This window comes from Haliaeetus leucocephalus, unplaced genomic scaffold (genome assembly GCF_000737465.1).
Source record: "Haliaeetus leucocephalus isolate CR32 unplaced genomic scaffold, Haliaeetus_leucocephalus-4.0 Scaffold144, whole genome shotgun sequence".
NCBI lineage: Eukaryota > Metazoa > Chordata > Aves > Accipitriformes > Accipitridae > Haliaeetus > Haliaeetus leucocephalus.
Genome location: NW_010972580.1, coordinates 2817777 through 2832086, shown reverse-complemented (window position 1 = coordinate 2832086; position 14310 = coordinate 2817777). Strand labels below are relative to the sequence as shown.

General features: G+C 60.4%; 2 protein-coding genes across 9 annotated transcripts in view; both read right to left on the bottom strand.

Annotated features, from left to right (window-relative positions):
- Positions 1 to 222, bottom strand: part of ATXN7L3 (ataxin 7-like 3) — a 9193-nt gene extending 8971 nt beyond the window's left edge. The window contains 1 exon segment of the mRNA XM_010561453.1: positions 196 to 222. Coding sequence (XP_010559755.1) covers positions 196 to 222 — 27 coding nt within the window.
- A 273-nt stretch (positions 223 to 495) lies between these two features.
- Positions 496 to 13953, bottom strand: UBTF (upstream binding transcription factor, RNA polymerase I). 8 transcript variants are annotated; one of them, XM_010561414.1, is made up of 21 exons: positions 13818 to 13953; positions 10666 to 10841; positions 10275 to 10358; positions 9435 to 9590; positions 8588 to 8652; positions 7841 to 7970; positions 7265 to 7375; positions 6826 to 6959; positions 6235 to 6376; positions 5852 to 5893; positions 4946 to 5059; positions 4596 to 4751; positions 3946 to 4101; positions 3601 to 3711; positions 3423 to 3511; positions 3028 to 3217; positions 2714 to 2761; positions 2407 to 2475; positions 1837 to 1983; positions 1329 to 1448; positions 496 to 889 (listed from the first exon to the last, which is right to left on the bottom strand). In XM_010561414.1, exons 1-21 carry the CDS (start codon positions 13873 to 13875, stop codon positions 776 to 778), a joined length of 2412 nt encoding a protein of 803 aa, XP_010559716.1. In that variant the 5' UTR covers positions 13876 to 13953; the 3' UTR covers positions 496 to 775. The 8 variants fall into 8 exon arrangements, with proteins under 8 accessions (XP_010559716.1, XP_010559717.1, XP_010559720.1 ...); XM_010561415.1 differs by having other exon boundaries at positions 7850 to 7970; XM_010561418.1 differs by lacking the exon at positions 1329 to 1448.
- Between the last annotated feature and the right edge of the window lie 357 nt (positions 13954 to 14310).

Below are 14310 nucleotides of genomic sequence, written 5' to 3'. Positions count from 1 at the left end.
GCCGGGTGGTCACGGTCCGTGGCCGGCGCTCCCAAGTGCCGTGGATGCGGAGGTCCCGGTGAGCTCCCGGTGCAGCTTCCAGACTGTACAAGGTGGCAGAGTCTGGGGGGGGGTTTGGGGGGGGCCCCCTCCCCCCGAGACGCCAGGGGGGGTGCGCAGAGAGCAGGGGGGTGGGGGAAGAGATATTGTCCCAACGGCTGAGTCCTGAGCAACTCGGCTCATGCTCCGCGCCCGCTGCCTGGGGCAGGACGGGAGGGTCTGCGCGGGGGGGTGGGTTTTGTTTTTTTTTTTCCATTTGTGGGGTTTTTTAATAAAAAAAAAGGGGGGGGGGAGGGGTTGTGGGTTTTTTTTTTTCCTGCGTGTTTTTGTTTTCTTTCTATAAAGTCCGGAGCTGGTAGCGAGGGTATGAAGGGGGCGAGGACAGGGCGACCCTCCAAAAATAATGAAATCTCAAAAAAAAAAAAAAAAAAAAAAAAAAAATCGCTTCCCCTCCCTCAGTAAGGGGAGAGTAAAGAAGGGGTGGGAGGGACAGGGGGGCTTGCCCCCTTCTCTCCCCCTGGCCCGGGGGGGAGCGGCCCCTGGCTCCCCCTCCGTAGTGTGAGCTCGGCGGAGGGGTCCCTCCGGCCCCCGCTCCCCGGGTTGGGGGGGTCCCGTGGGGGGCTGTGGCTCACCAGGAGGGGCAGGAGGAAGAGGAAGAAGGGGTTTTGGGGGGCTAGGAGGGGGATTTGGGACCGAAACCGAGAAACCGAACGACGTTACTAAGAGCTTGGCCGGATCAGTTGGAGTCGGAGTCGGAGGAGTCCCCCGAGGAGGAGGAGGAACTGCTGCTGCCCTCCGAGTCGTTGTCGTCCTCATCTTCATCATCCTCGTCCTCGTCATCCTCGTCGTTCTGGGGAGGTGGGGTGGGGGGGGGATGGCAGAGAGGACCGGGGGGTTAGCGGCAGGGCTGGGGGCCCCGGCTGCCGTCCATCATCTCCCCCTGGTCCCCTGGCTCACCCTCCCCGCTGCGGCACGGGGGGGGGGGGGGGTGTTCCCCACAGAAGGGGGGTTTGCAACCCCATCCCTCCCACTGCTGCCACCCCAGGGTGGAGGGGGATGGAGGAGGGACGTGGGGCAGAAGTGAGTTTGCAAGGGCTCAGCTCGGGGGTTGCTGGGGTGGGGAGCGTGCCGGAGCAGCGCGCGGGGGTCCTACCCTCACCTCTGCCACTGCCTCGCTACACGATCCGAGGTAGGGTACCCGACCCGCCTCGTGCCTCAGTTTCCCCCCTCTAAAGCCAGGGAAGGAAGAGGCGTGAGCTGAGACCAACGAGGGGGTCGAAACACCTCACCTGTCCGGTGGCGAGCACAAGGCACGGACACGGTTTCTGGCCCCAGCGCCATCCAGCATAGTCTGATTTCAGTTGCACCGGTGTAAAACTTTGACTCTGGTGACTTACTCGGCATTCACACTGGCGCAAACGGAGCCGAGACCAGACTCAGTATCTCCACCAGGAAAAAGACAGGAGATTTTTCTCTGCTCACTGGGGGCTCTGCACAACCCGCACCTCTACGTCCCGAGGCTGCTCCTAACTACGCCCCGCGGCTGCTCCTCGCACCCCCCCCGGGGATGCCGGGCGGGTTGGGGTGGGGGGGATATCCCGTTCCCCTTCGCCTCCCCGTGTCCCCCCGCTTCCCGGGAGCTCTTCCGCCATGGTCCTATCTGAGCCCGGGTGCGGATGCCCCCCAGCCCCGGAGGTGGGTGAGGGCGGGGAGGGGGGGCAAAGCGAGCGGTACGGGAGCGGAGCGGGGCCCGGGACGGCCCCGCCGCCCTCCCCAGGGCACGCACCGCAGCCTCACCTCATCCCCGTCTTCGCTCTCCTCCTCGCTGCTGGACTCTGAGGAGTCGCCGCCTTCCTCTGACGAGTCACCGTTGTCGTCGTCGTCGTCCTCATCTTCATCGTCATCTTCTTCCTCCTCTTCCTCTTCGTCATCGTCCTCTGACTCCTGCAGGGCGGGAGGGGGTTGGTCGCAGGCGGGCACCCCGGGAAACCAGCACCCATGGGTGCACCACCCCATCCTTGGCCATCAGCCTTTGGGTTCCTCCGTCCACCAAGCGGGATCAGGTGGCTCCTACCCCACACCTTGTGTGGAAGCCTTTTCCCCATTTATGTTACAAACGGCCCCAAAAGGCTCCCAGAGTGGGTGCAAGGGGATGTCGTAGACTGCAGGGGGGCAAAATCAGACCTGGGTGGGTTTTGAGCACAGATTTGGGGAGGGCCCTTGGTTTATTGCCTCAAGGAACGGGCAGGCAGCAGAAAGCACCTGGGATGCCTCAAATAAGAGGTCTGGGTCCCCCCCCGGGACACCCTCCCCAGGAAGGAGGGTGCTGGGTATCCCCAGTGCGCAGCACAGCCATCACACACTCACCGACTTGGACTGCATCGTTGGCTTCATCTTGGGGTTGGGACCCCGGATCTTCCCTATGCTTTTGCGTTTCTGCAGCGGGGGGGAACAAAGCAAAACCATTTAGAGCTGCAAGGCTTGAGCTCAGCTCCTTCCCAGTGCGTGGCACGGAGAAAATCCCACTGCCAAGCTGCTACAGGGGTGAATCCCTTTGAGGGGCTGTCCTGAGCTCAGCTCACCTTCTGCACATCCCAACCTCACCCAGGGCTGATCCCAGCCCAGCCCCAAGCCCCCAGGTCCCCCTCCACGGCGGTTCCGGGTGGATACTCACATTGGAAGTGTGTTCCTTGTAGGCAGCCCGCTCCTGGGGCGAGAGGCTCTGCAGAGACAGAGGAGACAGTCAGGGCACAGGGAGGGCTGGGCAGGCATGGAGTAGGGGACGGTGCGGGGAAGGACTCTAGCACGGGGCACTCCCTACATATATTTTTTTAAAGGTCCTTTAAGTTGTAAAATGCCAAAAAAGGGTCTGGAGATGGTGGTTCCCAGAGGAAGGCTGTGAGCAGAGACCACACCAAGCATCCACAACAACAACCGACCCCAGAGCCCCTCAGTTCCCCCCACCAGGCATCGGGGCTCAGCCCTCACCTTGAGCCAGATGTCGAGGTGCACCTTGTACTGTTTCTGCTGCTCCTCTGCCAGCTTTTTGTAGTGGTCCTTCTGGCCCTGGGAGATGCGCTGCCAGCGGCTGCCAATCTCCACCATCCGCTCCTTCAGTGGGAGGTGGTTCAGCTCCCCGTTTGACAGCAGCTCCTGGGAGAACTTCTGGTAACCGTTCCTGCAAGGGGGGAGCGCAGAGACCAGATCAGATGGCATGCACGAAGAACCGAGGCATCCACAAGCAGCCCACACTAACCACCATCCATCCCCACCATGGTCCAAGCCCACACTCCTTCCACCCCGGGGCTGCTCCAGGCTCTTTTGCACTAGCCCACTTGCCCAGCCAGATCCAACTTTTCAGACCCCAGACCCCAGGTACTCACATGGGGGGTTTCTTCGGCTCTCCCTGGAACTTCATTTTCTTGGCGGAGTTGGTGGAGCACGGAGGGGCCCGCATCTCGCTCAGCTCCCTCTGAGCCAGAGGAGAAAGACGTGTCAGGGAAACATGGGCAGTGCCGGCTGCGGGGGCATGGTGGGGGGCAGGAAGGAACAGGGACCCACCTCGTATCGCTTCTGATCCTCTGCCGCTTTCTTGATCCACATCAGCTTCTCCTTCTTCTCCATGTTGTTCCAAGTGGCCTCCATGGCCTTCAGCGCCTTCCCCCGGTCGTTCTGTGGCACAGACCCCACCATCACATTAGATGCACCCAGGATGCCGGGGTGCTACCGCTGCCTCTGCCAAGGACCGTGAGGTACCCACTCCCTTGCTGTGACCCCTGTCCCCGCCATGACTCCCAGTCCCAACCCATTGCCTCGGGTGTGAAAGCAGGGGAGAAGGTGCAAGACAATTCCTACTGGTGGGAGTGATGATCCCACTTCCAGCTTCTTTCCCGGCCCACTCCTCACCTTGAAACGAGCCAGGTAGTCTCCGATGACGCTCTGTTGCCAGATCTCCTCAGCTGTCTTGGGAGACTCGGGCAGCTTCCCACGCTCTTCTTTATCTGAGCCGTGCTTCTTCTCTGACTGCGCCTTCATTGCTGCCTCCCGCGCTTTGTACTTGGCCTGCACAGGGGTGCACGGCAGGGGTGAAGGGGCAGCACGGCCACCCGGGCATAAGCCCCCGGCCACCAAGCACCAGGAGGGCAGGCAGCAAGACACTGCAGCTTCCCCCAGTGCTGTCCCCACAGTAGCTGCAGCAGCCCCCCACCACACACACCCACGTCTCAGGATTTCTCCCTGCCTGGAAAACCATCAAGCCTTTAAACTGAGGCTCAAGGACCCTCCAAGGTTTCTTAAGCTGCTGGGTTTTGACCCACCAGGTCACGAGAGGGAGAGAGAACAGCTGGCGGCACCCATCGGTGCCGACACCAGCGCCTGGGTGATGGCTCGCTGGAGCTGTGATGCTCCTGGGGACAATCATTCCCCAGCTGCGGTGCCCGGGGGCGAGCAAAGCCCCTTGCAACAGGACAAAGACAGGGAGCATCCCCCGGACTCCCAGAGATGCCCAAAGGAGCAGCAGAGACAGGGATGGAGGAGAAGGGTCGGGGAATGCCAACCTTCTTCTTCTCGGAGAGGTCATTCCACATGCGGGCCAGGAGCCGGGTCAGCTCGCTCTCCGACAGCTCCGGCCGCTCCTCCTGCAGCTGCTTCCGCTTCTCCTCCGAGAAGATGAACATGGCGGAGATGGGTCGTTTGGGCTTCTCTGAGCTGGCCTGTGGGAAGGACACGGGGCCGTGGGCGGGGGCAAGCCAACAGAGGGACCTGCCTGACACTGGTAGCCTCCAACCCCAGGAAAAACATGGTGAAAGAACAAAGGAATGAAGCCCTCAAAGCACCCTGAGATGTCAGCAACCCCATCCCATGTCTCTGGCACATGCTGCCCCATCTCTCCAGTTGCCGCTCTCACCTTGCCAGTCTCTGGTGAGGACTTTTTGGATGCAGGACTTGTCGCCCCTTTCCGGTTGCTGCCCAGCATCTTCTCCTCGCCTAGCACCCGCTGCTGCTCCTCCTCGGGCAGGCTCTGGGTGGCACAGGAGGAGAGACACAGTTAGATGGCCTGACGCTAATGAGGCTTTGATGCAACCAGGGAATAGGGACACTGGGGAGGGGGAGCTAATGCACTCAGTTGTCCTGATCCAAAAGCCACCCCAGCCAGGACCAACATCAGGTACTGCAAGCCTAGGTGTGCAGCCTGGGGGTCCCCATGCCTGTGTCACCCCCCCTGCCAGGCAACATCCCTCTTCCCCAGCTCTGTCCCCTCCCAGGCTTAGTCTCGTCTGCTTCCTCTCCACAAAGGCAGGGCAGGCAGGTGCCCAGACCCGGGCGCACCCCTGGGTTTTCCACCCCCTGCCCTTGCAGAAGCAGCCGGGGCCACGTCACGTCCGCCCGGGGGCCGAGCACGGTGCTGGGACGGCTTCGGTGCGGCTCCCCCCGCCTACACCCCATCCAAGGGAAGGAAGCGAGAGACTCGCTGCTGCCTGCACAGCCGCAGCTGCTGATGGCAACCCCTCCTCCGGTACCAGCCCTCTGCTCACCCCTGACTTCCCCTCCCGGCTGGGGGGGCCCGTCCCCACTCCCAGTGCCCAACTCGAAGACACTGGGTCAGGCATTAGGGCAGCTGAGGAAGGGTCAAGAATATGTGCAAATGCCTCTGCACAGCACCCATGGCTGGTTCCAGCCATGTTTTGGGGGGAGCAGGAGAGGGCAGCATCAGTGCAGCCCTCGTTTAACCCATCTCAGCCCCTGGCATGGCTCCCTCCCTGCATTCGGGGTCTCCAGCACCCAATGGCCAAGGCACCCCCACATCACTTACCTCCAGGAAGCGGAGGAGCTCAATCTCGTAGTCTTTCTTTTTCTGGAGGGAGATGGAGACTTGTGGTTACACAAAGATCCCCTGCCCCATCCCTGCCTTGTGCATTCCTCAACCCGGCCTCAGCCCCCTCTGCAACAGCATCCCCCCACCCGGACCATCTGCTGGTCCCACACTCATGGATGGGGGGAGAGAGGACCCAGAGAGGTGATCGAGGACTTCAGGGGAAATTTGTGGTCAAGACAACAAGAACAGGCACTGAGGAAGGGTGAGGGGCTCACTTCCAGCAAGATTTGTAGCCCAAGCTCTCCCATCCTACTCCTCCCTCCCCATAGAACTGCTGCCAACCTGCCTGTCCCCCCGTCTGTCCATCCTCGGCCACCCACCTGATCACACTTTTTGTGGTACGCGTCCTTTTCTTTCTGGGAGAGCAGCTTCCACTGCTGGCTGCACAGCACCATCCGCTCAGTGCTGGGCACGTCTTTCATGTTGGCCATCAGCTCTGCGCAGTACAGGGAGTAGCTATTCCTGCAACCAACAGAGGGACCCAGCATTAGGGACAACCTGCCCCGCTCATGTCCCCTCTGCGGAGCTGGCTGGGTGCTAAAATCCCCCACAAGACCCCCCAGCTGCCCTCTGGGTTGCACCGGGCAGTGAAGTGCTGTGCCAGAGCTGTCTGCATTTTAGGGAAGCTAGGGGTTGGATTACCCCCTAACCCGGAGCACGCAGCATCACCATAAACCTCGCTCAGATTCTCTGCAAATGTATATTTAATGTATATTTAAGGACCAGTTTAATGGGATCATTGACAGCCCATGCCCATGGTCCCAGAAATGACTGGGGCTCTCAAAGCCAGGCAGAGGCCCAGTTTCCTCGTTAGCAAAAACCAGCATCCACCCGAGCTGGCCACGAGCCTGAAGTGATAGCTCAGAGACGGACACCTCTCTCGCACCCAGACGGGGAGGGACAGGACTCACGGAGGTGGCTTTGTGGGTCGTCCATCAAACTTGTCCTTGAGCTGGCGCTCAGCCTTGGTGAGAGTGGAGCGGGTGATGCCCTCCTCACTGATGTTCAGCTCGGGGTGCTTCTGGATGTAGTCACGCATGATCTCCTGCAAAGGACGGAGAGCAATGAGGAGAGGGGCTCCAATCCCCGCCTGGCTGGGGGCCGGAGGAGGAGGAAAGAGAAGCCAACCATTGCCCTAACCATCTCCCCAGGGGTACTTCTCCCTTCCCCAAGCATCACTGGAGGAGGCAGGGCTCAGACTCACTAGGGACCTGCAGGGATCTGGCTGAACCCCCACGCTGGCTATCGGGTGAGGCTGGCTAGCTGCCGGTGGCTGCAGCCGGGAGGCAGAGTGGCTCAGAGTGAACGTAGGGACGAGTGTGGAGGGGAATGGGTGAGGCTGCTCCCTACCTCATACTCCTTCCGCTGTTCCAGGGCCTTATGAATCCATTTCAGCCTCTTTTTATCCGAGAGTTGAGACCACTGCTTGCCCAGCGACTCTTTCACCTCCTTCGTGGTGGCCTGAAAACCCAAAGCCAGAGGTGAGGGCAGAGGGGTAAAATCCAAAAAAAGAAGAGGGAAAAAAAAAATTCAAAAAGGCAAAAATAGTGTGGCCCGCCATCTTGTCCCAGCGGCACCCAGCTGGGGCCGTGGAATGGCTGTGAGCTGAGCTCATGGCCAGGGAAGGGGGTGCGTGCGAGTGTGGGGCATGGCCAGAGGTGGATGTCTGTGCTGGAAATCTTTCCTGCCCTGACTCAAGACTGTGGTCACCCCTTCGACTGCAGGCAAAAAGTGGGGTCTGTGCCCCTGAGCCTCTTCCAGATGTGCAGAGCCCTTTCTTACCTCCATCCAGACTGCTGGGAGCTTCTAGCGATGTCTTCCATCCCGTCCCCCCCCTAAAATGCTTCTCTCATTTCCCCCTCCTCTCCCCCCAGCAGCGGGGTAGAGGACCCCTCAACACTCACACTCACACGCACTCCCACCCACCGTACTCACATCTGGACGCACTTTCAAGTAGATCTTCTTCTCGTGGTTGTACCACAGTTGCTGGGGGGTCTTGGGTTTTTCAGGGACGTCAGATTTCTTGGCATTCTGGATGAGATCCGGGTGATCTTCCCTTTACCCGGCAGGGAGGCGGGGAAGGGACAGTGTTACAGAGGTTGCAGGTGGAAGGAGAGCACCCCCTAAACCTCTCCGCTAAGGGGTAACCGTCACTACAGGGCTGAGCCTCCATGGGCTCAGACACTGGGGGGTGTCCCCAGAAAGAGTAGGAGGGTTTTAGGAGAGATTCAGGTCTGCCCCTCCTGGGGGAGCATCAGCTACAAGCATCCCCTTTAATGTGCCGGGTTGGGCTGCATCCCTGGAGCAGCAGCAGGTCATCGGGAATGCCAGGATCCACCTGGGTCACAGTGACCGGGTTCAAAAGGAAGGTCTGGGGGCAACGGGGTGGTCGCTTCAGCTTTTAACAGTGCAGTGGCAGGGCTCCTGTCCTCCCCTTGCAGACCCTAACCCCCAGAGCGTGGCTAGTCCTCTGCTCTCTCCCCCTCGCCCAGTCTCCCAGCTGGAGGGCTGCTCTCAGATACCTTTTCCTTGCTCTTTTTTTCAGCATCCCCCCCTCCCTTCTGCCTTCAAGCTGCAACACCCATCAGGGCTTCCTCTGTGAGCTACACGCAGGAGGAGAGACTGGGTCTGCCTGGAGGGGCCCGGGGAAACGCGGGGGGGCTGCCCGCTCACCTGAACCTCGCCAGGTTCCTCTCAAACTCCTGCTTCTCTCGCTGGAAGTCCTGGATGTATTTCATCTGGGGACACAAAGCCACCAGGGAGGTGGAGAGGGATGCCAGCACCAGGGAACGGGCAGCCAGATACATCCCTGTCAACCCTGCCGGCTGGGCACCCCACCACCCCCAAAGGGCCTCGAGGGCTCTCCAGCCCATCAGACTGGTCCTGCAGCTCCCAGCTCAGCGTTTCCAGCCTGCCCAGGGATTCAGAAGCAGCATCTCCCCCCTCTCCCTGCACCCGAGCAGCCCTGGGCAAGAGGGCACAGTAGGACCTTGTGCCCTGGACTTCTCCTGCTGGTGGTAAATCCACCCAGACTGAGAGTTGGGGCACCTAAAACACCTGCCCAGGCTCTGGCCAAGCCCAAGGCCACCTCCAGAGCTGGAGGTGAGATGGGCAGCTCTCCTCCCAGCATCTGCCATGGCTTGGAGCAGAGCCTGACCCTCCATCCCTCGCTCAGACAGGGCGGCCACAGTGGGGCGTGTGATTTAACCCCAGTGTTAAATACAGATCCACCCAACAGCAAAGTCACCATCCAGGTCTGTCTGGAAGAGACGGACCAATGGACGGACCCAGCCAGCCTCCACCCCACAGATCCTGGGAACCAGGACAGGAAAAGGAAAGGAAGTCTTACTGGTCTGACAGGACTAAACAAGCACCCGGGGTTTCTCCCATCTAGAGCCAGATTAAACCCCCACCAGGTAGAGGCTGGGCTCTGCTGGTTTTACTGGGAGAGCTGGGTAGGCAGAGCCCAGCACGCAGAGGCACACAAGTGGGAAGGGGCTTGCTGACTCCCCCCTCGTACCTTTTTCTTCTCGGGAAGCTCCTTGTATTTCTTGGACAGGATCTTCGTGAGATCCAGGTTGCTCATTTCAGGGTGAAGCTTGGCATATTTGGCCCGCTTCTCCATGAAGAAGCGGAAATAGGGAGTCAGGGGCTTCTTGGGGAAGTCGGGGTGTTTCTGAGGAGACAGCAGAGCGGCAGACACTGAGTGCAGAGAGCACAGCCAAAACCCGCCGGCTCCCAGCTCCCGCCAGTACTAGGGGAGACCTGCCTCCATCCAGTTCCACTGGTCATCCAGCTCCCTGACATGGGAACACCCCGGCTTTGCAGGCAAGGGGGGAAAAACGCTGGGAACAAGGGCTGTCTTCCCCAGGAACTACAATATCCCAGGGCTGGGTACTTCAGGAGCAGCCTCCAGCCATTCAGAGCCGTTGGCACAGAGGAGTTGTGCTGCAAGAGGGGAAACTGAGGCATGAGGAAGGGACGGGACCCACCTCGTGGGGATGGCTGGTGGTAAAGCATCGGCTGCCCTGGGGCCACCTGGCCGAAACCAGCACCCCACCCAACCCGGCAGTCCAGGAATAGGATGGCAGCTTCCCGGCCCCCCTGGTGCTAAACTTGGATGCAGGCTGCCAGCAATACAGCCAACCATATTAAATGTACCCTGGACTTGGCCCGGACCCAGAGCCCGTGGCCTCCGGAGCCTTGGGCAGCCAGCCGCAGGGATTACGGGTGGTGAGGTGCCTGCAGGGGCTCTGGTGTAGAGCCACATGGGTCTGGGGTGCCACATGGGTGACAGCCCCCCATCCCAGGGAAGGGAGAGGTTCCCCTTTAGGGACTGACCCCAATTCCTGTCTGATACCTTGAGCTTTTTGCCCTTGTAAGGATTCTTCACGTGCTCTTCGGCATCCATAATGAGCTCCGTGAGTGTCCGAAACTTCCTCACCTGCGGGGTAATGAAGGGCCACAAACGTGAACAGGCTGCGCGTGGGGGACAGGGCAGATACCCGCTCGGCACCAAGCCACGCTCGGCAGGGCATAAACCCACAGGGTTTCGTAATGCCACTGCGCAAACGACCCATCCCAGCGCCTCCGAGGGGTTCGCGATGCCGACGGCAGTGGGATGGTATCGGCACTAAGGGCCGAGGACTCCAGGCGCCGAACTTGAGCGATTCAAACAGCCCTGGGAGGTCACTGGGATGCTCGGTCCCTCTCACAGAGACCCCTCCGAGCCTCGTGCGGCTGTTGGTTACCTCATTAGAAATCTCCATCCACTTCATCTTGCACATCTCCCCTGAGAAGTCCTTGAAAGCCACTTTCTCCCAATCCAGGTGGGACTCGGTGGTTTTAAACTTGCTCCCGTCGTTGGAGGGCAGATTATTCTTCATGCACTCCAGCAGAGTCAGCATGTCCTCCTGAGACCAGCGGTCTGAGCAGCAAAGAAACAGGCTTAGCAGCAGCGACGGGCAGACAGCCTTCCCGGCAGGACACGGGGACTACAGCTCCCGGCGTGCAGCTCCGGCCCACACGCCGGGACACGTAATCTCCACATGCCGCCTCTCGAGATTAAAGATCAAAGGGATGTGGCTGTTTCCATCACCCTCGAGCAACTTTCTACGGGCCAAAACAATCCGGGCAAAGCTAGAAAATCCACTCGGTGCAAACCAGAGAGACTCGCTCATCCCTGTACACTATCAGATAAGGCGATGGCTCTGCCACGCGGGAGCAGAGGGCTATTTCCTACGCACGGGAGTGAAGCCTTGCGGAGCAAGACAGGAGCGACGTGCTCTCCAGCCAAGGAGGAAACAGGGAAACGCACTTTCTAAGTGGAAAAGTTGTGTCTGGAGCAATGGGAAACCCGCCAGCACCGCTTTTCCTTCAACTTGGAGAGCCTTGCCATTACCTGGGGATCTAGCTCCATGGTGACCTCTGCCAAGGTCAAAGCTCAGAGACCACAAAGCAGAGAAGGGGCAGAGCCCAGCACAGCCCCCCTGTTTTGCAGCATGGTCCCTGATGGTGCAGGGGTAATGGTTATGCCACCCCAACATCCCCCAAGCTGCTGGGAGGAGCGTCCTCAGCTCCTGTACAGACAAGCTGCTGGGATGGCGGGACAGGCACATGGCAAAGCCGGGGAGCCTGGAGCAACCGGGAGGCCGGGAAGGGCAGCAGCCCCGTGTCGGGACAGGCAGCAGGCAGGATATCCCAGCACCAAATGCCCCATCCAGCACCAACTTTGGGACTGCTTCCTCACGAGGGCAATTCCTCTGCCGGGCTCTCTGCTCCGAGCTGCCACACCGAGCTGGGGAGAGGAAGCCCTGGGTGCTCTGCAAAGATGGGTGGCCCTGGGGAAAAGCAGTGGGCCCTGGGAGCGGAAAGAGAGGTCCCCAGGGACGGGCTGGAGGAGGAGCAGAGCCCCAAGCTGCACGCCCACGCAGCCCTATCTGCTTCAGCCCGGGACGGGCAGCCAAGCCCAAGGGCTCCCCGGGCATGGGAACTGGCTCTCCATGGCATCCCCTGCCCCACATCACTGCTGGGCAAAGACTGGGGCGTTCGGAGCTGCCTAAGGGACACAGAGCCTCCTGGCGAGACAGGGAAGAGTGCAGCCGTTCATGGATTTGAGGGAAGCATCTCTCGCCCTCCGTCCCCAGGAATGAAAACAAGCTCCCAGAAATACCCGGCTGCAGCTCTCCCTCTGCTCAAACTCAATACACACAGAAACACCATCTCTGCCTCCTGCCTCCGCATCAGTCCGGTGAAGGGCAAACCCACCCCCATAACCCCAAATCCGAGCGAGGGATGTTAAAGGACACATGAGACCTGCAGCCAGGCAGGGGGAGCGTGGCCAGGACCTGTCCCCCCACCCCATTTCGCCTCCCGGACCTGTCAGGTTAGGGGGTTGAGGCAGAACAGTTTGGGATCCAGCCTGTCTCCGTAGTTACTTCATCAGGTCCATTAGGGATTAATTGCGGTGGGGGAAGTGGAAAGAGCCCCCCCCCCATAAAGCAGGGAGCCCAGCAGCTTGGGATGTGTCTCCACGCGCCCAACTTCAGAGCCCCAAAATGTCACAAAGGAAGAAAAGAGACAGGAAACCCCCAATCCCCACAGTGCCTCAGCGGGGGATCAGAGCTGGGGGGGCACCGAACCCAAAATTTTGTCTTCCTGTTTTTCCCATCCACTTTCCAGACCTCCCCCCGGCAAGGACCAACGACACAGAATCGGGCCATGAAGTTGGTGCTGACTTTACTTGCAGAAATCAGGAAAAATAACCGAAAGCAGCATGGCCATAAAAATCAAGTGGGTAGGGAGAAGGGGTTGAGACCCCCCCAAACTTGCCCCCATCGACAAGCCCCGTGCCTCAGTTTCCCCCCTCCAACGCAGGCATGCCTCGAGACTTTTGGCCCTGCATGACCCCCCCAGCTGGCAGACAGCCAAAATAACCACAGCCCACAGGAATATGTAAGAAACCTCCCCAAAACCCTTGCCGGCAGCAGGGTGGGGACAACGGGAACCCCACACTCAGCCCCCCTACCCCTCCATCCCCGTTCCCTCCAGCTGGGGTTTGCCAAAAAATGCCGGAATTGCGGAGTTCACCCGCCAAGATGAATGGGGTTGTCTGTGCCCGGGGACCGATTTATCCCCAGCTCTCCTGGCATCGGCCGGGCCGGGTCTATATTAGGAAAGCTGCCCCGGTGTAATTAAATCCATCTAAAGACCCGGCGAAGGACACGTGCTCCAGCCGGGTTCGCTCGGGGCAACAAACCGACTGCGGCAAGGGAGAAAAGACGGGGGGACCAGGAGGGCGAGAGGGGCTGGACCGTGGTCCCCAGGGTTTGGGGGGAACCCGGGGAGTTTTCAGGTGGTGGGTTAGCAAAGCCCCGCTGCCCAGGCGGGCTGCCCCAAATAAAATGTCCCTTTTTTCTTGTTTTCCTCCCCCTTTTCCAATAAAAGCTGAACCTCTGATGTCATCTCGGGGTCTGGAAGCCGGAGGCCCAAGGTAACGGCTCGGCTTTTAATGCAGCCCAGATGTGAACAGCAAAGGCAGCACCTCTTTGTGCCAGCTCCCCCCCACCCCCCGGCCCCAGCCAAAACACCAGCCACCCAAAAAGAGCATCCCTGACGCCGCGAGCCAGCAGCCGCCCTTCGCCGGGGCCAGAGGGGCTGCCGGCACACCGGCGCGTGCATCCGCGCGCTCGCACACGTGTGCGTGATCCCCTGTGGCAGAGCCGGGATCGGGAGAGGCAAATCCGCTCCCCATCGCGGCTCCTCCATCCCTTGGACAAAAGGGCTGCCCTGAGGTTTTTTGGTTGGTTTTGGGGTTTTTTTGTGGTTGGGTTGTTGGGTTTTTTTTTCCAAATGTGGCAGCAGTATTCCCATAGGACCCCCAGTGGAGTAGGGGGGGGCTCACCTTGGTTTTTGGGAGCTGTCATTTCCAAGTCTGCAGGGCACTCGGCTTCGCCGTTCATCCTCCACCTGCCTGCGCCCAGGACGGTCCCCGCCGGCTCCCTCGCGCGCTACCCAAGATCACTCCCGCTCGGCTCTGCAAGCAAAGGGAGACCCCCGCTAGGCACCCCCCCATGCTGGGGTGGCCCCCCAAACCCCTGATGGGGAGTGGGGGGACCTGACCCAAGCATCCATTCCTTCCCCCCCCCTCCCACCTCCATGAATGAGGTGCTGGGATCCTCCCCCACACCCAGCCCTGTGAGGTTTGGGGGGGGGGGCTTGGAGAAGGGGTGCAGGGTAGGGGTAATAAGGGAGGAGAAGGTGGGCGCATTGGGGGGTCCCAGAGATCCTGGGTGGGGGGGTGTTGAGGAGGGGGGATCCTGAATGGTGGCATGACCCCTACCCTGGTGGGGTGAGGAGAAAAGGGGTGTGTGGGCAGGGGAAAAGGGTTCAGGGGG

Coding starts and splice junctions, on each gene's coding strand:
- UBTF (XM_010561414.1), bottom strand. CDS start 13,875: ATGAACGGCGAAGCCGAGTGCCCTGCAGACTTGGAAATGACAGCTCCC. Junction 7,376..7,840: donor TGCGTCCAGATGTGAGTACG/GTGGGTGGGAGT, acceptor TTGGGTTTTCAG/GCCACCACGAAGGAGGTGAA. Junction 2,476..2,713: donor ACAAGGAACACACTTCCAAT/GTGAGTATCCAC, acceptor CCCCCGCTGCAG/AAACGCAAAAGCATAGGGAA.